At 54.6% G+C, this 23,109-nt stretch overlaps 10 protein-coding genes across 10 annotated transcripts; 6 read left to right on the forward strand and 4 right to left on the reverse strand.

Moving 5' to 3' along the window:
* Positions 1–155: 155 nt before the first annotated feature.
* On the forward strand, positions 156–566 carry J4E83_007767 (uncharacterized protein; the record flags this gene model as incomplete). Its single annotated transcript, XM_049334666.1, has 3 exons — positions 156–206; positions 260–319; positions 369–566. The coding sequence occupies 3 exons, from the start codon at positions 156–158 to the stop codon at positions 564–566; spliced, it is 309 nt and encodes a 102-aa protein (XP_049186155.1).
* Positions 567–775: 209 nt separating this feature from the next.
* On the reverse strand, positions 776–1,225 carry ROC1A (RING-box protein 1A; the record flags this gene model as incomplete). Its single annotated transcript, XM_049334667.1, has 3 exons — positions 776–874; positions 922–1,071; positions 1,127–1,225. The coding sequence occupies 3 exons, from the start codon at positions 1,223–1,225 to the stop codon at positions 776–778; spliced, it is 348 nt and encodes a 115-aa protein (XP_049186156.1).
* A 768-nt stretch (positions 1,226–1,993) lies between these two features.
* Positions 1,994–3,640, forward strand: J4E83_007769 (uncharacterized protein; the record flags this gene model as incomplete). The annotated part of the gene is made up of 1 exon (XM_049334668.1): positions 1,994–3,640. The coding sequence occupies one exon, from the start codon at positions 1,994–1,996 to the stop codon at positions 3,638–3,640; it is 1,647 nt and encodes a 548-aa protein (XP_049186157.1).
* A 989-nt stretch (positions 3,641–4,629) lies between these two features.
* J4E83_007770 (uncharacterized protein) lies at positions 4,630–6,050 on the forward strand (the record flags this gene model as incomplete). Its single annotated transcript, XM_049334669.1, has 3 exons — positions 4,630–4,651; positions 4,748–4,858; positions 4,909–6,050. The coding sequence occupies 3 exons, from the start codon at positions 4,630–4,632 to the stop codon at positions 6,048–6,050; spliced, it is 1,275 nt and encodes a 424-aa protein (XP_049186158.1).
* Positions 6,051–6,474: 424 nt separating this feature from the next.
* J4E83_007771 (uncharacterized protein) lies at positions 6,475–7,323 on the forward strand (the record flags this gene model as incomplete). The annotated part of the gene is made up of 2 exons (XM_049334670.1): positions 6,475–6,622; positions 6,686–7,323. The coding sequence occupies 2 exons, from the start codon at positions 6,475–6,477 to the stop codon at positions 7,321–7,323; spliced, it is 786 nt and encodes a 261-aa protein (XP_049186159.1).
* Positions 7,324–7,748: 425 nt separating this feature from the next.
* J4E83_007772 (uncharacterized protein) lies at positions 7,749–10,035 on the reverse strand (the record flags this gene model as incomplete). Its single annotated transcript, XM_049334671.1, has 3 exons — positions 7,749–8,769; positions 8,835–9,823; positions 9,880–10,035. 3 exons carry the CDS (start codon positions 10,033–10,035, stop codon positions 7,749–7,751), a joined length of 2,166 nt encoding a protein of 721 aa, XP_049186160.1.
* Positions 10,036–11,949: 1,914 nt separating this feature from the next.
* J4E83_007773 (uncharacterized protein) lies at positions 11,950–14,193 on the forward strand (the record flags this gene model as incomplete). The annotated part of the gene is made up of 7 exons (XM_049334672.1): positions 11,950–12,082; positions 12,224–12,305; positions 12,389–12,702; positions 12,756–13,324; positions 13,375–13,978; positions 14,032–14,107; positions 14,169–14,193. 7 exons carry the CDS (start codon positions 11,950–11,952, stop codon positions 14,191–14,193), a joined length of 1,803 nt encoding a protein of 600 aa, XP_049186161.1.
* Positions 14,194–14,639: 446 nt separating this feature from the next.
* J4E83_007774 (uncharacterized protein) lies at positions 14,640–17,003 on the reverse strand (the record flags this gene model as incomplete). Its single annotated transcript, XM_049334673.1, has 5 exons — positions 14,640–15,724; positions 15,775–16,431; positions 16,663–16,812; positions 16,869–16,898; positions 16,961–17,003. The coding sequence occupies 5 exons, from the start codon at positions 17,001–17,003 to the stop codon at positions 14,640–14,642; spliced, it is 1,965 nt and encodes a 654-aa protein (XP_049186162.1).
* Positions 17,004–17,943: 940 nt separating this feature from the next.
* Positions 17,944–20,077, forward strand: J4E83_007775 (uncharacterized protein; the record flags this gene model as incomplete). Its single annotated transcript, XM_049334674.1, has 2 exons — positions 17,944–18,333; positions 18,482–20,077. The coding sequence occupies 2 exons, from the start codon at positions 17,944–17,946 to the stop codon at positions 20,075–20,077; spliced, it is 1,986 nt and encodes a 661-aa protein (XP_049186163.1).
* Positions 20,078–20,778: 701 nt separating this feature from the next.
* Positions 20,779–22,118, reverse strand: CEL6C (1,4-beta-D-glucan cellobiohydrolase cel6c; the record flags this gene model as incomplete). The annotated part of the gene is made up of 4 exons (XM_049334675.1): positions 20,779–21,296; positions 21,352–21,579; positions 21,629–21,801; positions 21,850–22,118. The coding sequence occupies 4 exons, from the start codon at positions 22,116–22,118 to the stop codon at positions 20,779–20,781; spliced, it is 1,188 nt and encodes a 395-aa protein (XP_049186164.1).
* Between the last annotated feature and the right edge of the window lie 991 nt (positions 22,119–23,109).

A 23,109-nucleotide genomic window follows, 5' to 3' on the forward strand; every position in this document is an offset into this window, starting at 1 on the left:
CTAGATGTCCCGGCTCGTGGTAATGCCACCTCTCCGAGACAGTTAGGCCCGTTAGACGTTCAGTAGAGTTCCAAGTGACATCCGTTCCCGATCTTCACCAACCTAGCCTTCAAATACAACGATCACGACTCGGACATCCAGCATACCCCATCACCATGGCCGACCAGCTTCTGGAGCAGGTGCGCGACGCGGTCGAGGGTCAGATTGTATGCGACAGCGACGCCGCTACCTGACTTGATGCATGTGCTAACACGACCAGGACTTTGAGGGTCAGCGGCTTGCAGAGATGCTGAGCACTGTCCTGCTTGGTGCGGCTGGCGTATGTGTCCCTCACCCGCCTGATACACTTCAACAAGCTGACAATACAGATCATCGCATTCATCGTTGGCTTCCTGCAGCAAGACATCCGAATGGCACTCTACATTGGCCTCGCCGGCTCCGCGCTCACATTCCTCGTTGTCGTGCCCCCGTGGCCTTTCTACAACAAGAACCCCGAGGACTGGCTCCCGCCGCACAACGCGACATCACAGTACAACATCGACGTAGACGGGCAGAAAGTCGGATAGTCGCGCTGGGACAGGAAATGAAGTCGCATGGTCAGGACACTTCACGATCGTAATGGAATCTGATTCGACGATGATGATCGCCTACGCTGCTACTTCTTCATGCTCTCATAGACCTTTTATGAAGGCCCTACTAACGCCGGACGTCCGAATGAAACCAAGACCCATGTTTGTCCCTGCTGAAACCAATCTCTCCACGGCTTTGCGAGCGTCTATCGGCCGTACTTTTGGAACTCCCAGTCTCGGTTGTCTAACGGGCAGACTTGTCTGGTCTTGAGCCATCGTGAAATGCAGTGGAAGTGGAAGGCGTGCTGTCATATGTTAGTGCGGGTCAGTGTAGTGTCATGAGAGAGCGTACATTGCAGATGCCCCAGGCGACTGTGCATTCTTCGCTGGTGGCGGAGGCTTGGTTGGCCTGGCACTCGATGCAGAGGTCCATGATGTGGTTACGGCAAATGGCGCAGTTGTCGACGACGATATCCCAAGCCCAGAGAGCAACGGCGTTCCACTGTGTCATGTTAGCTTCAATCTCTAAGTCCTGCCCTCTGTCGTGTGATGCCGACCTTCTTGACCTCGAAACGTTTCTTGTCGCCCTCTGCAGCACTGGCCTTGCCGGTCTTGGTCTTCGCCGGGGGCGCGTCTGCCATGTCGACATCCGCCATGATTATGTGATGTATCGGGGTGGTGGGGTGCGCGGGGAGTTGGTTGGAGTGGAAGCTGCTGGGGTTGACGCAGCGCGGTGGTAGGCGGTGTATGGGCGGTTGCAGTTGAAAGGGAACAACGTGCAGCTCGCGGGATTATATGGCGGTGGCGAAGTTTTGCTGAAGCGCTGCCACTGTGTTTGTAGGTGAAGGCGCAGTGTGCAGGCGTCAGGCTCCAGCTACGAGCTCCCGAATGCCAAGGCCAGGCCCTGTGTACCAACCTTGGGACGATGTGCCAGGTGAAAGGGAATGCACATTCTTTCGCTAAGCATCCAAATTCCCATCGGACGAGCAAACGCCATAATGCCACCGCTGCTCGCGATTCAAAGACGGGCGCCCGACAGCCTCCCGCTTCCATCATACCCAACCCGACCTCTCAGCCCTACGCCGCCGCAACCGTCAGTGCGCCTTGCCGAGATCAGCCTCGTTGGATCACAGCCACCTCCGCGCCGTTCACCGTCGATGCGACCGACTCTGCTCACAACACCCTCACTCTTCGCCCTATCTCACCCAACGGCGCGTGCCTATCTATACCCCGCGAATCTGGATATGATCACTTCAACATCTAACCCTTGCACATTCCCACCTTATCAGACACAGACAAAGACACAGACCGCGTCATCGCGCATCCAACCCACTACCTCATCACGAACCAAGAGCGTCCGCCTGCGCCCTACCAGATAACCCACCCCCCATCACAATACAACAACTCCACAGACAACGCTTCACATGTCGACAGTACAGACGACGGCCTCTCCACGCGCTCCCCGGGACAAGCCGCAGAGCCCAGCTCAGGCAGCGCACACCAACGCTGGCCGGCAGTCGCAACGCAAACCACGAGGCAATCGCGCGCACAATGGCTACAACCAGATCCAACACAATGCGGCAGGAGCGTCCCCGAGTAAGATACCTGCTGAGCTCGCCCACGCGGAAGGCGCGTCCCACTCAGGTGAGGACGCGCACATGCCCTCTGGACCGCGCAACATGAGGAAGCCCAACCAGTCCCATCCCTCCATCGACCGCGTCTTCTCTCCTCCTGAATCAGAGCCTGTTCCGATCAATCCGTCTGCTACCCCGGCTAAGATCCAGGCCGCCTATGCCGGCCCGACCTTCCATGCTTCTCCGGCTCCTTCTGCTCTGCCTATACCCAAGTTTCTTTCTCGTTCTGTGCCGGCCAAGACACGTGCTGGTCCACCAACACCTCCGCCCGAAGATAGTTCTGATTCTGCTTCTCCAAGTCCTTCTGCTTCTCCTTCCCGCGCCCCGGTGGCCGTTCCTCCTCGTAATGAACAATCTCCATTGGACCTGCTTTTCAAGGCGGATGCAGCTGAGAGAGCCAAGGGCAACCATGGACGCCCAGCCTCCCACGGACCTTTCAACCCAATGGACACTTCCAGGCCACAGCACTTGAAGCATGATTCGTCACACTCCATGAATGGCGTCTTTCCCATAGAGCTTGACGGGGAAAGCAAGCACGCACACATGTCTCCCCCACCAGCAGCCTCGCCCGCCTCGCATCGCTCCGTTACAGATCCCACCAAGATTCCACAGCTCAAGGATATGCAACAGCAGGGCAACGGCAATGATGTTATGAACGACCTACTGAACCGTCTCTCAATGTCACAAAAGAAGCCCTCTGCAACACCGCCTCGACAGGATGCGCAGGGCCCACAAGGATTCATGATAGGCCACACACCATCGCCTTTCCATGACGGCCGACCTCCCCAAAACCCCTCTGGACCCACCACACCGCAGGCACCACCGCCGAACCAAGACTCTGAATTTTTTTATGGCAACCGTAATCTTTCTCCCTTGTTCAAAGCTGCAAAGGGCGATTCTGCAAAGAAACGCAACTCTGGTCTTCGTACCGAGATCTCGGCTGAGTCTCCCATGGTCGGACCGGGCAACTTCCAGAGCTTTCCTTCTGTTCCTCCCACTCAGATGATGGACCCCAACGCCTTTTCCCGAGATCAGCCAGGCAACGGTAACTCAGGCTTTGCCAACGGGCCCCGTCCATCAGCACCCCATGTACAGCCCTACCAACAAAGTCCAAACAACCGTAGGAAGACGCCTGGCCGGCAGCCACACCAGCCACAACAGCCTCGCCCCGACACTCACCAGAAACGAGGCAACATGGGTGGAACTGGAAATGCGGCGGCTAATGCTCCTCCAGCATCTGCTCCAAAGGCCCCCACCAGCATGATGTCCTTTGTACCTTCATCAGTCGCTGCTAAACAACGCAAGACCTCAGCCCCCGCTGCTACTGCTGGTGCCTCACCCATGAAAACCGCCACCCCTTCCAATACGTTGTCTCTGGAGCAGGATCTCAAACGCTTGCTCAATCTCAGCCCGGCTGGCGAGTCCAGCGTCAGGTAGTCGTTGTTTCTACGAGACCTGCCATGTTTGGGCATGGTTTGGGCTCACTACATTCGCTTGTTCATACGGATTCTCTATTTGTTCCATGTTTATGGTTCACGATTGTATTGTCATTTCATCTGGAGTTTATGGCGTTATCAATGGCTGGTGGCCATCCTTTTTGTGGAAGTAGTGAGCATTGACGGGCATGTCGTCTCAGGTTCTTTGGTCCAGCGCAAGCGTTTCTTTTGTCACTGTTCATGATTGGATGCATGGACATGGGATTTGAAGAGCTGGAAATCAGGCGTTTTCTTGCACCATGTTTCATGTTCTGGTGCATAGGCACTTTAGGGAATGTCTCGACTGGCTATGAGAAGTGAGCTTCCTCCGACAATTCTCTGCTGTCCATGATCTGGATCCAGGCACGACTCAACTCGACTATCACTACATCACCACAAACCACAAGTAAAAATCAAGAAAAAAATATAAGGGCATGATGCTCGGCTTCGGTGTCTCCCTCGGGAGGCACGAAGTTTTCATGTCCAAACAAGGTTTCCGTTCGGCACGACTTCGTGATGGTGAGCTGCTTCCCTATATTGTTTCTTCGTTTGACTTTGATTTCCACGTCATCTGTTCTGTCTGCAAGAGAAGTATATGACCCAGACAAGAGCATGGGGTGGCATACTAACTGTTGGGCGAGCGAGGGTCCTCCCTGCCTTCGACTCATCACGGGAGTGAACTCTCACTTTCACCATCCCATGTCACTAGCGGCACGTGCCAGTGCTGCTTGGCACTTGTCGCGATCTACCCTGAGTGAGCACCTCCAGTGGGCGCAGGTTCATTTTCCAGTTGTCTTCTCGCGCCTGTTTACGCACCACCAATTACACCCCCGCTCGATCGCTTTGATTCTTCTTTGCAGGCAATCACGCGACCTTTGCAACACTCGCCCGACCTTACGTACTAACACAAAATCGAATTGTCGCAACTGTCAACTGCCGCAACTGGTCAGGATGAAGAGTCTTCGGAGCAAAGGTAGGCTCTTATTCTCTCCCATAGGCAGCGTTGAGCCCGGGATGGATTCACGATCGCTCCACAACCGCAAAAGCTCTAGCGTTAACATATAGATAGCGTCGCACTTCTTCAGAGATAGCCCAAGTCGTGATGAGAAGACCGCTATCGCCGACAGTTCGGACATCGACTTTGACGCCGGGATTCAGGACGTGGATATGCGGAAAAAGCGTAAGTCACTGCTTCGCATGTAGGTGGAGACACACTAAAAACATGTGCAGCATCGCGGTTCTTTGGACGCAAGAACGACAAGCTAAACAAGCCACTGCCTACTCTGCCTTCCAATCCCAACCCGTCCACGCCACTTTCCCCAGTCGCTACGCGTGTCACCCTAGGACAGCAAGGCGATAGCTTCGAAAACCTACCCGACTACGAGGATTTGGAAGAGGAAGAGTATCAAACAAGCTCACCGGCACTTCCGCCAGCTTCGCGCAGCCTCTTCGCCACTCCAGAGCACAAACACGCTCGCGGTGGAGAGCCGGTTAGATCAAAGTCACGCCCCAACTTCGCATTACTTAGAGAAAAAGGCATGTTTTCCGCTATTCATGCAAATTTCAACTCAATGTTGACTCTTGTTCTAGGCTCTCGTCTCTTCGGCGGCGGCAAGAACAACGACTCCACGCAGTCACCAACGCCGCCGCCCGTTCCACAGATACCTACTAACGTCCCTCTCTCCAAAGCACGCCGTCCTGTCCTCACATCACTGTCAACAGCACGCACATCGCGCGCGTCTCTCGTCAAGGCTCAAAACCGCAGCGTCTCCATCTCCCGTCCTCAGCTCATGGCCCAACTCTGCAGTCCACCCATCCCAGAAGACCACGTCACGGTCCCCTTCGAAAAGCGTCCCGGACCACCACCTCCGCGCCCTCCCCGTCCTGATAGTCTCGATGAGGAGACTCTAGCCTTCATGCGCGAAAGCGGTACACGTATGGTCCTTCCCTCCAGCAACCGCGGCAGCACCAGTACAGCGACAGCCTCGACACCCCGCAGCCAAGCTAGTTCCATCGAAGCACGTCTCGGGTTCCCCTCTGGCCACGGCACTCCTCGTACTTGCTCCATTGAGTCTCCTCTCGCAGCGCGCTTCACTCCAGATCCCAATCACGCCCTTCCTGTCCGTGACAGCAGTGGCGATCTGGTATTAAGTCGCTTCAGCGAGTACGTTCGGTACCAGCAACAGCGTAGCCATGCGGTCGATGGTGTTGATGCTGAGGATAGGGAGGTTGGTCCTATTGAGCTGTGGGATCCTAGTAAAGAGGGTGATTGGACGCTGGAGAAGCGTATTAGTCAGTGTAGGGATGGGAGGCCTGGTGGTATGCTGTTTCGCGATAGGTGGGGTGGATTCCACTTTGTTGCTGATATCTAGGTTCTGCGTGGTTGTCAGTGGGATGCATGTCGTTGTTTCGATATGAAAAGTTTGTAACTTTTGCTTTGCGCTGAGGGAAAGACGGGTAGTTGTGTTGCATCTTGGATGCATACATTGGCTAGTTATTAGGCAGGTAATATTGATGCACAGCACCCGTGGACTGATCCCTCACTTGGAACCATGCATTCGCGACTCTGAAATTGAGCTTCCAGCACGTGGCGCACCTTCCGTTATCGTCTCTCACCATGAAGTTCGTCCCCACACGTCACTTCCGTACGCGTTAGTGGCTCCGATACTTAAATCTTTATCGCGACCTACTCTCTCTCTTCTCCCAACGTCAATTTGACCTCACTTACAATCCTCGTCTTCCACCTACCTTCATTCTCAACAACTTCAACAACTCAATCTTCCACGTACGGTCACCATGTCAGCTCGACCATTCCGCTTCCTCGATCTCCCTGCTGAGCTGCGCTGCATGGTCTACGAAGCCATCGACGTAGCGACAAGGAAAGAAAAGTGGGAACCCACGACAAGATACGACCCCCCCAACGTCCATATCAAACAAGATGACAGTAAGTTCCGGCCGTACAAAGCGCACGTGAGACTTTTACTGACTACGTATCTCTCCTTTGCAGGCTCTTCGCAAGGCAATGGTAAACTCGTCATGTACCGACGTGTTCTGTCAATGTCAATCCGGGGAACTTGCCGCCTGGTCAATCAAGAAGCTACACCCATCATTGCTCAGAAACTCCAGAAAATAGTGAAGGAGCCAGTACGTTTTCGCATGGACTGGACAACTACCAATTGGATTCAGCATGACTTTGGTGACTGCGTCGCCATTTCCCTTGAAGAAGCATCCGCTTATACCCGGTCATCCGACCCGAAATCGCAATTCTTCTTCACTTGCAGCTCGTACCTTAGGGAAATCGTTCGTTTGCGCCCAGTCGACACTGCATCTGCTGATGTCGAAGTCACCATTGCGATATCCCAACTGGATTATCGCGGTATGGGGTGGAATCGGGATGGCATCTCTGATTTTGTTAAGCGTCTCTGCCACGGCTTCGCTATTGATCCTAACCCGAGTCGGCTTGACGAAGGTTATAGCGCCAGTATTCGCATCGATGCTATAATCAGCCCACAACTAGAGAAAGGTTTCCGCTTAGACAACTGGAGGATCGTCGCCGGAAAACCATCGAATCACTGGAATTACGTGGTTCACGATCTGTCTAGAGACGATTGGGAACAGCACGTGCAGATGTTGAAAGAACTGTGATTCGGTGCGTACAAGGGTCAAGAATCGAGGGAGATGATAGGAAAGCTCGTCATGGATGCAGGCCTGATACATTTGTACGGAGGAGACATCAAGTAGGGAACACGATGCGAGAAAACAAAAGCAAGCATAGGAAAGATTCAAAAGTCGAATTAAGAAAGCAGAGGTCATTTCAAAAGTCAGCACAAAAGTAATATGAAATATGATTTGGAATTGCACAGACAACCCAATACTGAAGGCAATGCCTTACTCTGACCAAAGAACACATCGTCATCCGTCGCTCTGTGCAGTGCTTGTTTACTTATGAAATTAATCTGCACTGTCAACCGTGAATTCGGACTGATCATCGTAGCTTCTGACGAGGGTATTACATAACATGTCTCTCATGCTCATCGCCCATCTATAGTGAATCTCCAAGACATCCACACTCAGTTCGTCAAGCTCACATCACGGACCAAGATATCCTCATCCTTCTGATACGGAATACCCGCCTTCTCCCTCGCCATATCGTTGATCCATCGGCCGTCAGGTGCGACATGCTCCCCCTTGGATAACTCATCGGCCAGATACAGCCAAGCCAGCGCATTGCCCACGGTGCTGACCTCATCACTAACATGCTTACTCGCATACTCCGACATAGTCGAGTGAAGTTCCGAATCAGTGAAGAGATCATACAAGTGCTTGGCAACAGCGTCGTGATCACCAGGCTTAACCAGGAAACCAGACTTTCCATCCTGAACCTGCAGAGGGATACCACCAGCGAGAGTAGCGATGATAGGCGTGCCCTTGTGGAGCGCTTCGCTGACCTTGACTTCGAAGCCTTCGCGTGTGGAGAGCTGGAGGGCGACATGAGCGCAGGACATGAGTGCGTTGAGCATCTGGTCGGATGGTCCGATACGCATGATGATGACGTCGTCCTTGAACTCGTTGAACTCCCCGTTGAGAGCAGTCTCGGTTTCCTTGAAGATCCGAGTAGCATCTGGATCGTCGACGGCACCATGGCCAGCTATGACGAGCTGGGGGATGTCTACAAGGGGCGTGTCTTTCATGTACACCTTGCGCAAGAGTGCGTATGATGCGAGTACGTCTGGGATACCCTTCGCTGGGTCGAAGCGAGCGATTTGGACGATGTATTTGCGATCCGGATGAGCGAGCTGACGCATACCAGCTGAAAAGCACTGGACCTTGAGCTCGTGGATGTAATACTGCTCGTCCCAGGGGTGCATGTGCTTGTTCAGGCCATCTAGCCAGTCGGTAGTGGCAGGCAGGTAGCCCACTTTCTCTGGGGTTACAACCTCGGGCACAAATGCTCGCACGGGATGGCTGACGAAGACATCACAATCTTTGACGTGGTTCCAGATCCAGTTCCATACCTCGGAGGTAGCGGTACCTTCTTCGTCAGCTAGGTCAGCTCGGACCTGGATATGACTGCGGAAAATGACTGGGCGACTAGACGATAAAGTTAGTATAAAAGGCATCTTGGATGACTTAGTGAGCAATTCGGGAGTACATACCTGGAGTCTCGCTCCTTCGCAATCTTGACAAGGCTCGGCATCTGAGGATCATCGACAATGATCACATCGGCACCACCCTTCTCGCGAGATGAGAGCGGGCCGCCGTGCTCGACCCAACGACACTTGTCAGCCTCTTCGACAACCCAGTCATCAAGATCGGCCATCTTCTTCTTGGTCAAACGCTCGCCCGCTGTGGCGACACCCTGAAGAATATTATGGTTGTCTTTGGTGATCCTGAAGATGTCGGTCTTTCCGTATGGAACGTACCATTTGCAGTCGACCCCGAGAAGAGCCAGATATCTCATCAGAGCGTGCCTCATGAGAGCGACCCCTCCGCCTTGTGCTGTGCTGTTGAAGAAGGCAATCTTGGTCCTTCTCTTCTTGAGTGAGTTGGCGTAATGCATCGTTGCAGCTCCTGTAGTGTCCATCCTGACAGTAGAATCGTAGCTTTCGCGCTCGGCGATGTGCACGTGGTTGTCGAGATCAACCAAAACCTGACGACGATGACCCATCTGAACGGGTAACTCACCCTTGACGTTGAATTGCTTCACTGTCTTTCTCGCCATGTGTTCGGCTTCTTGATCTAGGGGTATCGATGGCTCTTCCTTGTCTTTAGCGTCGGCCGGAAAGATGAATGGTATGATGTCTAGTTCAGTCCATAGGCGTACGGCCAGGTGTGGACTCAAAGTAGCCAGTTGCGTGGTCAGAGTAGCACCCATGGGCTTGGAAAGATTCTCCTCGCGGTAGTCGTTGAGAAATCCGATGAAGGCTTTTGATAGAGCTTCGGAAACATCACCTACAGACATGGGTGTGGAGACTCCTGATCCAACTCGCGATGATTCGTTCGATGAGTTGCCCTCGCCTGCATCTCCGGATAGCCCCAGAGATTTGCTCTCACAGTTAATGGTATAGGTTCCATCATGCAAAGCAATGCAGTAGCGAAAGTCGCCATCGTCAGACTGAGCGACAGCAAGGCCTGCGTAAAGGGGCTGCCATGTCCACATGTTAATCAAAAGGTTTGCAATTGAAGAATGGTAGTACTGACCTCGACAGCAGCCTCAAGAGTACCCTTCTGTTCCTTGAGTTTGTAGAGTGAATCCGAGGACTTGAACGCCCTGATGCTGATCTGACGTCGCTCGGCAGTCGCTAGACGTCGGTAAGTGGGCCGCTGCTCGGCAATCTCATCACCCTGTAGCGACATGATGAACACTAATGTCGGGGGGCGTCTGAACAGAACGGTAGAGGATAGTTGAGGTAGTGATTAGTTAATTGATAGCAAATGGCAATCAATAGTAATGTATGAGGAGGAGGAATGTCGATTTGTATTGGAAAGAAGCAGGCAGGCAGCTTATATGGCGAGCATGGGGGCTTCACAATGCAGTAGGCGGTGATTGCCACAGCCATTGAAGCATTCATGGCGATTGCGTGCATGCTAAGCGCATCATGAACATTACACCGGGTATAAGTGGCGATTGATGGCGGCCAGTGAGTGACAGGCGCGCATTGAAGGAACGCATGGCGTTGGCTGTTGGAAGCGGTGACTAGGAAGGCGGAAGATCACAAGGCGTGTTAGGCGTGGCAGCCAGCAGGCAAAGGCAAATACACGGGAGAATGGCGTGATACGACGATAGTCCTGGTTGCGGGACGAGATCTGGTGAGGTGAGCATTCCGCACGAGATGGCTTACGCGACAGCGCTAGGGACTTCCCACGCGTCGTAACTACGAATGGAAGGGCTAGCAGCTACGGTTTCGTCGGGTAGCCATGACACAATGGCCACAACGACGAGGAGGACCGTGATGCTGGATCTGCCGTGTTGTTCTCGATGCAGTGGATGAGTGCGTCGTTTGACATGAACGAGTTTTCTGTGGCTGTCTGGGGCGAATCAGACATGGTACCACCGGCAGCGCGGGGGTGGTCGAGTGGCCCCGTGCCATGGGTATAATTCAGCCGCCAAACGCGTCGTGTAGTCGTGTAACCATCGTGATTATATGTGAAACCAGCGCTGCTCGTAAGCCAGAAATGGGGGACGACGTTGTTCAGTGTGAACAAGTGGTGCTGCGGGCAGAAGGAGGAATGCAACATTGAAGACGAAAACTAGTCTCGGGCTCTAACAAGTTGCATGACTCTGGAAGCCACAGAAACACCGAACGATGTATGCAGAGTCGATCTTCCGAGGACACTTGCAATGAAATAGATGCACAACTGGCTAGAACACATCGTGATGCTCATGCCACGATCACTAGCCCGTATGCGCATGCAACACTTTTTCCGTGTAGTTCAATTACTCAAGCGCAGCCGCTAGGTGGACTAGGCCTGATAGTCCCGCTATCGCTGAACAAAGAAGAAAGCATCGTGGGGGTGGCAAGTCATTGTGTGGACAAGGCCGCCTGAGTGTACGAATGTGAGTGCTGATGTAAGGTGGGAAAGAAAAGCGATCGCGGCCGAAAGAGGACAAACACGTGCGATATGCAGCTTGGCTCAATGCAGTGTAGCGCGGCGGGAACGGCAGCACTAGCGCGAGCAAGCACAAGGGTCCGGCTGGATGGGGTGGAGCGGAGCGAGCGACGCGGATGGGAGAAGGGATGCTGTCGAGAGTCTTGGGCGGAGACATGCAAGTTTGGGGGTGGAAAAGAGAGTATCGTGGATGCACATGCCGATGTCGACGTCCTGGGAACAGAGAGTCGTAGCGGAACTGGTGCCATGTCGGCGCAAGCGCTCCAGATGGCCATGTTTCCCGCCTGCCGGATTTGAAACGCCTCTTCCTCCGTGCAAGCCAAGCAAAAGCACCAACCACGGCGACCCACCCATCTTGCGCTCAAACCTCAGCGATCTCACAGCCACGACACCATCTCACCCGTTTGCATCCCTATCTGCCCCCATCCACCGTTTATCCATCCGACACCCGTCGCGCCCACCAGAGGGCCGGCCCCGTAGACGTGTACCAGCCCAGATAGCTCGTGCCAGCTGTGCGCCCACAGCCTTGCGACCGCCAGGCTCCCACCCGACGTCGTCGCATACCGCGCCCTGTTGCTCGCGTCTCAATAGCGCACAACGCGAAGCAGACGGCCAGCCCATCTTCGCACCCTCTCCCGGACGCGCGATCCCGCCGCCAGCATGAACCACTACCCTCCCCGGGCGGTCATGCCTCCCCAGACGGGCCCAGCCCAGCGCCTCAACGAGCTGCTCGACAACATCAAGACCGAGTTCGAAGCCGAGTCCCAGCGCAGTGTCGATGCCGAAGGCCAAAGTGAGTTTTGCACATGCTATCCAGCCGCGAAGGGAAGCAGTTGCCGTGCGGTATCCAAGGACCGGGCGAGCAAACTTTCTGCGCATGGCCTCGACTGTCTTTTGTCGCATCGGGCTCACAGCTGCTAACTAGTTTTCGCAGTCACGCGTCACATCCAAGAGATTGAGTTGATCCGCGGCAAGGTCTACTCGCTCGAGCAGTCACACAACCAGATGAAAGCAAAGTAAGCACCTCGCGCAAGTCGCCCACACACTACGGCCCCCAGCTTCCCTCAGGCTGCGCTTTGGATGCTGACCCCCGTGCTAGATACGAGGAGCGCATCGCCCAGCTGGAGCGCGAACTCGAGGCTCGCGGCGGCCCCAGCCAGAACTCGCAGCACCACGGCCCCTCGCAGCCTCAGCCGCCTCAGATCGGCCACGGGCCTAGTAACCTGTTCGGCGGCATAATGGCAGGCAGTGCTGCCCAAGGTGGTCCGGGACTGGCGCCTCCTCCACAGGAGCCGCCCCAGGGCCATGGCATGCCGCCACAGCTGGGAGGACCCCAAGGCCCCCCAGGACTGAACCCTGCTCCTGGTCCGCCACAGCACTTTGGTGGCTACCAGCAGGGTCCATCTGTCAATGGTAAGCGTCAAAGACTCCATGCTTCCGCCCTCGTCTTGGCTAACACATCGCAGGTTATGGTCAGCCTCCACAGCCCACTGCCTCACCTGGTGCTAAGCGTCCAGGTCCTGCCCGCGGTCCCCCCAACGGCCCACCCAATCCCGCCACTCCTCAGCAGAACAACCCTGCACCCTACCCCGGATCGCCTCAAGTCCCGCGACCGACTCCTCCTCCCCACCATCAGCAGCCGAGTGCCTTGATGGCGCCCAACCACATCCCTCTCAGCCAGAGCAACGTCTTGGCTGATCTAGACATTGAGCAGTTGCCAGAGAACCTGAAGAAGGAGGGCAGCGATTGGTTCGCTGTCTTCAACCCTCGTTCAAGACGTGTGCTTGATGTTGACTTGATCCACAACTTACCCCATCAAAGTGTCGTCTGCTGCGTACGCTTCAGCTTGGACGGAAGGTGGGTTGCGACAGGTTGCAACCGTTCAGCCCAGATTTTCGATGTCGAGACTGGAAACCCTGTCGCGCATCTTCAGGATGGAAGCCTGCCCGAGGACGGCGATCTGTACATCCGAAGCGTCTGCTTCAGTCCCAGCGGCCAGTACCTTGCAACCGGTGCTGAGGACAAGGTCATTAGGGTAAGTTTAATCCTGACTCGCTCTATCAATCATGACTAACATTGAGCCAGGTCTGGGACATCGCTACCCGCACCATCAAGCACCAGTTCACTGGACACGAGCAGGACATTTACTCCCTGGACTTTGCCAGGAACGGCAAGATCATTGCATCTGGTAGTGGCGATCGCAGTGTCCGTCTCTGGGACCTCGAGTCCAATATGCAAGTGTCCAACTTCTCCATTGAGGACGGTGTCACCACCGTGGCCATCTCCCCCGACAACCTCTACGTCGCCGCTGGATCTCTCGACAAGAGCGTCCGCGTGTGGGATATTCAGACCGGCCAGCTTGTCGTCCGTCTCGAAGGCGAGCACGGTCACAAGGATAGTGTCTACAGTGTGGCTTTTGCTCCTTCGGGCAACAGGCTCGTCAGTGGCAGTCTCGATAAGACGATCAAGATGTGGGAGCTATCCACCAACAACCGCTTCGTCCCAGGCGGCCACCAACCAACCGGCAAGTGCATCCGCACTTTCGAGGGCCACAAGGACTTTGTGCTCAGCGTTGCCCTTACCCCACACGGTGACTGGGTACTGAGTGGTTCCAAGGACCGCGGTGTCCAGTTCTGGGACCCTCACACTGGTGTCGCGCAGCTCATGTTGCAGGGACACAAGAACTCCGGTAAGCTTGATATGTCTTTGCGTTTATTGTGTTACTAACGTTGCCTTTTCCAGTTATTTCCGTAGCTCCCAGCCCCACAGGAGGCGTCTTCGCTACCGGTAGTGGCGATATGCGTGCGCGTATCTGGAGGTAAGTCACTTGTCCACTCACATTTCCCTATCCAAAAGCTCAAAATGCTGACTTGCATTAGGTTTGACAGGTATCCTGGACCTTAGGAAGGTCGTGGCCTCTTGATCAAGGATGAATACATAACGCCATTCACTTGATTTCATCATTGATCCATAGAGAAGGCAAGTGGGTGGTGGGTAAAATCGGCAAAGGGCTCTGGAGACAATTGTGTTGTTTTATTATTCTCGTGTTCGGTTTGGAGAAATCAGGACGTTATGAGGTATTTTTGATTCCCAATCTTCCTTTACTATAGTGAATATCGTTGGTATTCGATTTCGAACTCGCTCTCTTCGTGCACCGTGATGTGTGTTATGATTTCAGTCTACATGAAATACGGTTCGACTCTGAGAACCAAAGTAGCGGTGACAGCGCTCCATCATGACTCAACAAGTCGTGCTACGCTATGCGCCAGGCGATCAAAGTCGCTAGCTCCTAATCCCAAAGATGACTCAAACGCCACGAATGCTTGTTTCCCATCCCTCTACTCATACAATCAAACATTACCAGGCCCTGGACCTTTGCCCTGGTCTAGGAGCAGATGTGGTTTGAGGAAGCCGTCATCGATCTGCTTGAAGGCGTTTGCAGGATCGTGGCTGATCTCGTTGAAGAGCTGCTTCACTGCACCTGTGGCAGTCGCAACCCTACTTGAGCCCTCGGCCGCAGAGCCGACCGGCCTTATGCCTGATGTCGGGTACGGGGATGGGTCGCCCATTAATGGCGACGGGCCGCGGTTCGGCGAGCGGCGTGCGCTGGGAGGAAGGTCAAGGTCGATGTCATCTTCATCAGCAGAGCCGCTATCAGCTGGGCTGAGGAGACTTTGGTCTGCGCCGTCTCTAGCACGTGGATGGCTCGAGTTGCGTCGCATAGCGCCGTTTGGTCGTGTGGGTGGACTACTTCGACTAACTGATCCGCTAGAGTAGGTAGCGTCGGGTCCGTTGACATTGTTGAGTGAGAAGCCATTTTGCCCAGGACGTGGGGTGTTGCCATAAGCCTGACCCTGTTTGCGTGTGTAGGTGCCGCCATTAACGACCTCAATGTCAAACTCGTCATCGCTGTCAATCTCTTCGACTACACCAGTGCGGATACCCAAAATCTCTAGCATGCGTGCAGTGGTACCGCCGAAGATGATGACAGTCAGAACGACTACGACAAGAACTGTGGCTCGCAGTGTGTCGCCGTTGTTACCTGTGAGACCTGCAGCAAGCGCAACACCTACAGCACCACGCAGGCCTGCCCAGTAGATCATGACCTGGTGAGGATAAGGAATCTCTTCCGCAACTTCGTCGCCGCGGCGGCGCTGGCGATATCTTGTGACAGAGTTGATGAGCCTTGAAAGAGGAAACACTGCGCACCAGCGAGCGGCGCAAATGCCGAATACGGTAATCAAGATGAAGAGGGGCTTGTAATCGAGCTTGTCGTCAGTGAAGAGGGACAAGCCTAAGTAGATGAAGATGAAGTTCTCTGAAATCTGGGAGGTAACCTGGAAGACAAACTTGGTGGTTAACTGGGTCCGTCTGGACATGTTGTGGTAAGCGTAATGCTTCATGCAGATACCACAAAACAGCAAAGAGACGATACCTGCAGGCTGATTAGCAGACAGCCGGAGAGGGAAGCCGGTGAAGACTTACCAGACATGTGGATGGCATTGGACAGAAAGTATGTCAAGTATGCGGTGAGTATGATGAGACAGCTCTCAGTCTTGGGGAAGCGCCTAACATAGGTGAACTTGAGCATCAGAGACACGCCAATGCCGACCATGACACCTATAAACAGACTTCCGAAGAAGACGCCGAGGAAAATGCCTACGGCTTCAAAGAGGCTCATGAAGCCCAAAGACTCAGCACCGTCCTTGTACTTTTGTGCAGTCTCAAAGACGACGATGGCGATGGCATCGTTGAGAATGGACTCGCCAAAGATGATGGTGTATAGCTTGGGCTCTACTTTGTACGTATCGAATATGGCAAGGATGGTAACGGGATCAGTGGCCGAGAGGGTAGCGCCAACAGACATGGCCTCGACGAAGTTGATCTTGAAGCCATCGAGAGGTATTCTGGTCCACAGGAACAGGATGATGCCAAGGACTAGGGCGGATATGAAAGAGCCGGCAAAGGCAAAGGTGAGAATGGTTCCAATGTGTCGGAAGAAATTGCCTTGGTGGAGTTCATAGCCAGCCGAGAGGATGATGGGAGGCAGGAGCAAGTTGAAGAACATCTGGTAGTCGAAACTTACGACATCTCGGACGGAAGCGACTGCTGTCAGGCGCAGCAGCAGGCCAACGACCATGCCTGAAGGGCGTTAGCGAGCATCATAGCGCGATTGGATTACGAGATGGACTAGGCGACATCGCAGGTGGATATTGCAGGTTACCCCACAATTAGTCGGGTGATGGGCTTCGGGCTGCAAGTGATCGGAATCTGTGGCCTTGCCCATGCACACTACGCCGAGCTTGTCTCAACGGACGCCAAGCGTGCGGAAGGGCCCAAGCAGCCGCGGAGGGTGGTGTGGGAACGACGTACCAGCAAAAATAGAGAGGACTGTCTCATGGACGGCCTGGATCTTCCGCGTGTGCAGTATGTAGCTCGTGAAGAGGGCGATTATGAGGAGCATAATCAGGATGGACAGGGCCCACGATGTGAATATCTCCTTCTGGCCCGCCTCTGGCTCGTCTGTTGGCGCGCATTAGAGATGGGATCGCCGTGTGTGTGTGGAGCGGGGAACTGACCGTCCGGGTCTGCGTCGGATGCATCGCGCTCTGCCGTCAACAGTCAGTATATATGCCGGGCGTGTCAGATTAGAGGAGTCGAGGGCGCATACTGAGTAGCTGGCCGACTGCCCACCAGCCCATTATGGACGCCATGGTGGACTCAAGGCCGGGCGGTCATCAACAGCGGAAGTGTGTACGGTGTCGCAGGAGAATTGCGCGGGGGTTGCGGGCGTGTATGTCGAAGTTGCAGGTGGCTGCTGGGCGTTGGATGCTGGTCCTGGGGCTGCCTGGATGAGACGGAGCCTGGGGCAACGTTGCGCAAGGAGTTCAGGGCGGAGCGGCGTCGGGCGTGTCCGGGCAGGGCGAGGCGCGCTGGAGGCAGGTCTGGCAGCGTAGAATAGCGATGCGATGCGAGGCTGGCGATATGGCGACTGGTGAGGCTCTTGCAGACGCGTCGCTGCCTTCGCACAGCGTCCAGGTGTCTCCATGTCTCGGCTGCCGTTCCAGCGAGCACCAGCCTTGGTTGGGCCTAGCGCCATCGACGAGGGTCTCAGAACCGCTCATGGGACGACGTCATGGCACGCACACTGGCTAGCACGCCTGCATGACATCTACCCAGAATCACCTGCAAGACCTGCTAGACCCTTCACCAAGCCTACCGCACACGGCTGGCACCCACATGACCTACACCGCCTCGAACCTGATCGTGACTCCCCGCCCATTATAGACCTGCCTGCTGCCCGCCCCTCCGCCGTCTCTTTGAGCAGCGCCGATTGTGAACTTTGGTCGAGATTCGAGATCGATCGCCGCCGCAGCCCCAGCGCTCCCACTAGCGCCTCTTTCACGCTCGATACGCTTTGGAGCATGGCTTGAGTCCCACCGCGCCACTCGCCTTTTGTTGATAGTCTGCCTCTCACCACATCTCTCCACCGCGCATCCTCGCGTCCTCGTACTTGCCCACCCTGCCTGCTGCCAATCACAATCTCGCCGACCCTGACAGCGAGCCGTAAGCCACCAGGGCTGACCACGTCGCCCGCGCAGGCCACTCCACGCACTCTCTCCACATCAGGTTGCGACTGCCACCTGCCCCATCATGTCGTCCTCACGGCCCAACGGCGGCGACTCGCGCTCCTCTTCACCTCGTGCCTCTCCTCCCTCCAGAATCGACACTTCCGCCCGCCCCAAGCCACGCCCCAAACTCGTTTCCTTTGGCCGCGACTCGCTCATGGGTGGACGACCAGACACTGAAGGTCACACCCACGTCGAATTCATCCACGAGAACTCGCCCACCATCATTCCCCAAAGAATGTCCTCCGAAAACGACCCGCTCCTTAAGGAGAGCCTGTCGCCCGACGACGATGACGATGACTGGATGGGCGAATCACAGGTCGAGGAGACAAAGAGCAGTTGGTTCTTGTTCTTGCTCACCTTTGGAGGCCTCGGCCTGCAAATAGGATGGTCCGTAGAGACTTCCAACGGATCGGTAAGTGCTTTTTCTCGCTGCAAATCTCCATGAGGACGACATGGACCCTGCATGCAGATCCGGCACTGAGGTCGTGTGAGCCATGCATGCATGACCCGTCGGATCACCGCAGCCCATCTTGACCACGAACTATGCTAACTGTACGCAGCCATACTTACTATCGCTCGGTCTGAGCAAGTCGATGCTTGCTCTCGTGTGGATTGCCGGCCCTCTCTCCGGAGTACTTGTCCAGCCCTATGTCGGTCTCAAGAGTGACAACTGCCGTCTGCGCTGGGGAAAGCGAAGGCCCTTCATTATCGGCGGTGCTGCTGCGACCATCGTGTCTCTCATGGTTCTCGCCTGGGCAAGGGAAATCATCGGAGGTTTCCTAGGCCTCTTCGGCGCTGACCCAGAGTCGTCTGGGGTCAAGACGTGCATCATGCTCTTCGCCGTCTTGTTCGTCTACGTGCTCGATTTCGCTATCAACGTCATCCAAGCTGGTGTGCGAGCATATATCGTCGACGTGGCCCCTACCCATCAGCAGGAGTCTGCCAATGCATGGCTGATGCGCTCGGCTGGTATCGGCAACATCTTGGGTTACCTAGCTGGTTATATCAATCTGCCAGATTACCTTCCATGGCTCGGTGGCACACAGTTCAAGGTCCTCTGCGCTATCGCCTCGTTTGTCATGGCCATCACTGTTGGCATCAGTTGCTCAACCTGCTCGGAACGCGATCCCCAATTTGACACTGCACCGGCCGAGCAGCAGGAAGGTGTCATGGCCTTCTTCAGGGGTCTCGCGCGCTCAGTCAAGAAACTCCCGCCCCAGATCAAGAAGGTCTGCATGGTGCAGTTCTTTGCCTGGATTGGATGGTTTCCATTTCTCTTCTACATCACTACCTATGTTGGCGAAATCTATGCCGACCCCTACTTTGAGGAGAACCCCCACCTGCCAGATGGCAAGATTGACGAGATCTTGGAGAGTGGTACCAGGATTGGCACCAGAGCGCTTTTGGTGTTCGCTATCACCACCTTCTTCTCCTCTGTCATCCTGCCGTTCGTCATTCCTCCGACGTTCCAAGCCCCAGAACCCGACCGTCCAATAACCCCGGCAACGCCTATGACACCGACAACCCCACATTCCATGGGTGGCTCTGGCTACTTTGCTCTAGGTCCGGCACGCAGGGAAAACCCAAACACAACCATGGAGAAGATCGCCAAATCGTTGGAAACGTTGCAAGTCAAATCGCTCACTCTCCGTCGATCCTGGTTCATCTCACACATTCTCTTTGCCGTCCTCATGGTCCTCACCTTCTTTGTTCGTAGTACGTTGGGAGCTACAGTTCTTGTCGGCGCCATCGGTATTCCTTGGTGTGTGACCAACTGGGCCCCGTTCGCCATCATCTCCTCTGAGATCTCCAAGAGAGATGCCATCCGTCGCGGTATCATCAAGCCTCGCGACCGCGAATCTCAGCTCATCGCCGAGGGAGAGGATGACGGCTCTGGCGCCGATTCTGCTGGTGTTGTGTTGGGTATCCACAACGTCGCCATTGCAGCGCCGCAGGTCATCGCAACACTTGTCAGTGCCATCATGTTCAAGCTCCTACAAAAGCCTAGGGGTACTTCAGGTGACACGAGTGTAGCCTGGGTGCTGCGCTTTGGCGGTATCTGCGCTCTGGTGGCTGCGTGGTTAACGCTGCAAGTGAACGAAGAGAAGGAGGAAGAGGAAGAAGAAGAGCCTTTCAGAAGAAGGCGGATGTCTTAGAACGACTCCGATGAACAGTCTATCACGCGCCTAAGACGCGATTTGGAGCGGTCCCTTAGCCGACAGCATTCTTCCATTGAGGGTACATCAAGTTCACAAGACGATAGAAACGAAGAGAGGATTGGAGATGAATGATTTGAACGATTCAATATGCGCTACACTATACGGAAAGCCTCACGGCTTGACTCGAGCGTTACAGAGTACTGTTTGGACTGCGATGCATCACGCGGCGAAGACATGGCGTTTTATGGGGTTTGAGCGAGCGAGCATACCTTAGTTTGTGAGCGCGCACGCGGAGTTTTGGAAAGTATACATGGGTTGGCAAGGGGGAAAACTCATTAGGCGCACTCTTTTGGGTAAATTTACATCTTATTAGTCAAAACCGCACGTAGTCATGGTGGTTGAATGAACAACGTTGACGACTCTCGCCCTTGACAACATCAATGCGATTCTGTGTTCTACTACTTTACCTCTCAATACTCAAAAACGCCAGTGGGGATCTTGATCAAACGAGAGTTCTATTTCTTTGTCCGTAACTACGCTGATGTATAAACAATTGAAGCGAAGTTTTCGAACCGCAACTTCCACCTGTCGACTTCTTTCCCACCAACCGATCAATCTATATACAAGGCAGCACCACTCCCCGTCCTCGAACTACCTCATGCCCTCCTCCAATGAGATGTGACTTAAAAGCCAGCGCCTTACAAAGCCGGCTTAGCGTTCTTAACCAGCATCTCAAAGTACGCCTGGTTCCACTGACCAGCCTCGGGACTGGGCTGGTAGGCATCGGGCTTTCCGCAGAAAGAATCGTACCTAGTAGCCGAGCTATCACTCGTACCATCGCTCTCACCACCAGGCTTAACCCAGACGAACGAGTCGACAAGCGAAGAGCCCGTGTTGCTCGTAGGACGAACACCGAATCCAGCGCCGTTGACGTTGCACCAGTTGCCCCACTCCTCGCGCAGGCCAGTGACGCCGTTGCGGCCCGTGTCGACAATGGCTTGGCCGGGCATGCCTGCGGACTTGAGCTCGGGGGAGAAGAGCTCAATGTACTTCTTCTCGTTTTGCGCTTTGTTGTACTGCGCGTCGGAGGAGCCGGAGAACTCTCCTGGGGAGAGGTCCCAGGCGTTCCAGCCGGCGACGTTGGTGGCTACACCGCGGACTTGCTTGGGGCTGCCTGCGGCCTTGTAGACGGTGGCTAGTTCTTTGGCTCCGGGCTCTGGAAAGGGGTTGTTAGGGATGCGATGGGATTGAGGGGGTGGGAGGGTGCTTACTCAGGTTGTCGTTCCAGCCGAGCCAGCCTCCGTGACCGGCATCGATGTACATGGCGATGTTGGGCAGGTTGAGCTGCTTCAGAGCGTATGCGACACCGTCGCGGTAGCCAGAGGCGGAGTCCTTGCAGGTCTGAAGGTCGGAGTTGGTGACCAAGTTGGGGAGCGAATCGGGCTCGATGACGAGGGCGATGGCCGTGTTGGGGTACTTTTTGAAGATGGCAACGATGGCTTGCGTATCGTTAGTAAGGGCTGTGATCAACCGAAATAAAACGCTTACGGTCAATGTACTCGGACTTGTAGACGCTGAGCTCGCCAACAGCAAGCTCACCGTTGGAGGCCTTGGCTGCACAGTCACGACCGGGCAGATCGTAGATGACTAGTGCGGCAATCTGGTTGCAGGGGACGTCTTTGATACCATCCTCTACGACGGCGATCTTCTCACGGGTGTCGCTGATTATCTGTTAGTAGAGATTTGTGAGGACGAGCAGATTAACTCACATCCACAAGAAAGTTCCAACGTCAGCAACCTTGAGAGCCTTAGCCGCCATAGCAGTGTCGGTCATCTGAGCAGCCGCAGAAACGACCTCGGATGAGTAGAACTTGTTGGCGTAGATGGATCGGGACGCAAAGGGGTTGCCGGACAGAGTAACGGGAGTGGCACATGCTGCAGCCTGGCGAGCAGTGATGGGGCCGTTCTCTACGGGAGATGGGAGAGCGAAAGCGCCAGTGATGGCCGAGGCCACTGCGAAAGAGAAAAGACCCTTCATGTTGACGTCTGAATGTGTTTGTTTGGTTGCGTTGGTGCTGGAAGCCTTGGGGGTATGCGGAGCCTCTTATATCGGCGTTGGATCGTATGCTGCTAGTATGGCGCCAACTCAGCATTGAGATACCGTCTCATCAGGAAACAGGCCCGGAGACTGCGGACGTTAGCTTCTGGTTTGGGTCTGTGCGATCAGCGCTTGAGATATGAGGCTTAGATGAAGATTTATCAATGGCGGCATGGTAGTATAGTAGGGGTCCACTGACATAGCACCAGCTGGGTGGGAGGCAAAAGCCGGGTTTCTTGAGGTGGCGTTGTTTTACTAGCTATCAGCTTTGGATGAAGCATTCTTTTGTGGAAAGACATTAACGCCTCATGAGACTGCCACTAGGATTATGCAGTGGGATGCTCTCTTTGGGTATCTTCCAAACTTCCGAATGTCATATTATCTTTTCGTTGCTCAAAGTCGTCTTGGTAGGTCTCCAGCCGCTTGGACCCTGCCTACAGGGTAGATAAATGAATGTTTACATGAGACGTATTGGGGTTGCGGGGGTGCTTATTGTTCGGGTCTCCTACCCCGCGATCTTAGTCCTCAGCCTCACTCGTGATGACGATGATTGGCAGTTTGCGACATCATCTACGTAGCCCGTAAGCTTCCCATCGAGATATGAAAGAGTTTAGTATTGTTGGACAGCTCATCGGGTCATATGACACTGGTCATGGAGAACCGTCTTCCGACTGTTGTTGCAGATGAACTCCTCGCAGCATCCACAGTGCCCATAAACTCTTTGGCAATGCACCAGTGATCAACAAATCTGCAGTAAAATGACGCGAGCCCTCTCCCCCGATAATGCTGTATTGGGGGTTGATTGGGCTCGGCCCGATGTAAAACGTAAGCAGGTACACGAAGGCAGCCCGGAAATCTTTGGCTAGAAAGCTTCTCGAAAGGCTCGAATGTACACATGACAGTCGAAATTGATGAAGGTCGATCTTGGAGG

The sequence above is a fragment of the Alternaria metachromatica genome (assembly GCF_023757995.1).
Source record: "Alternaria metachromatica strain BMP 0045 chromosome Unknown scaffold_20, whole genome shotgun sequence".
Classification (NCBI taxonomy): Eukaryota; Fungi; Ascomycota; class Dothideomycetes; order Pleosporales; family Pleosporaceae; genus Alternaria; species Alternaria metachromatica.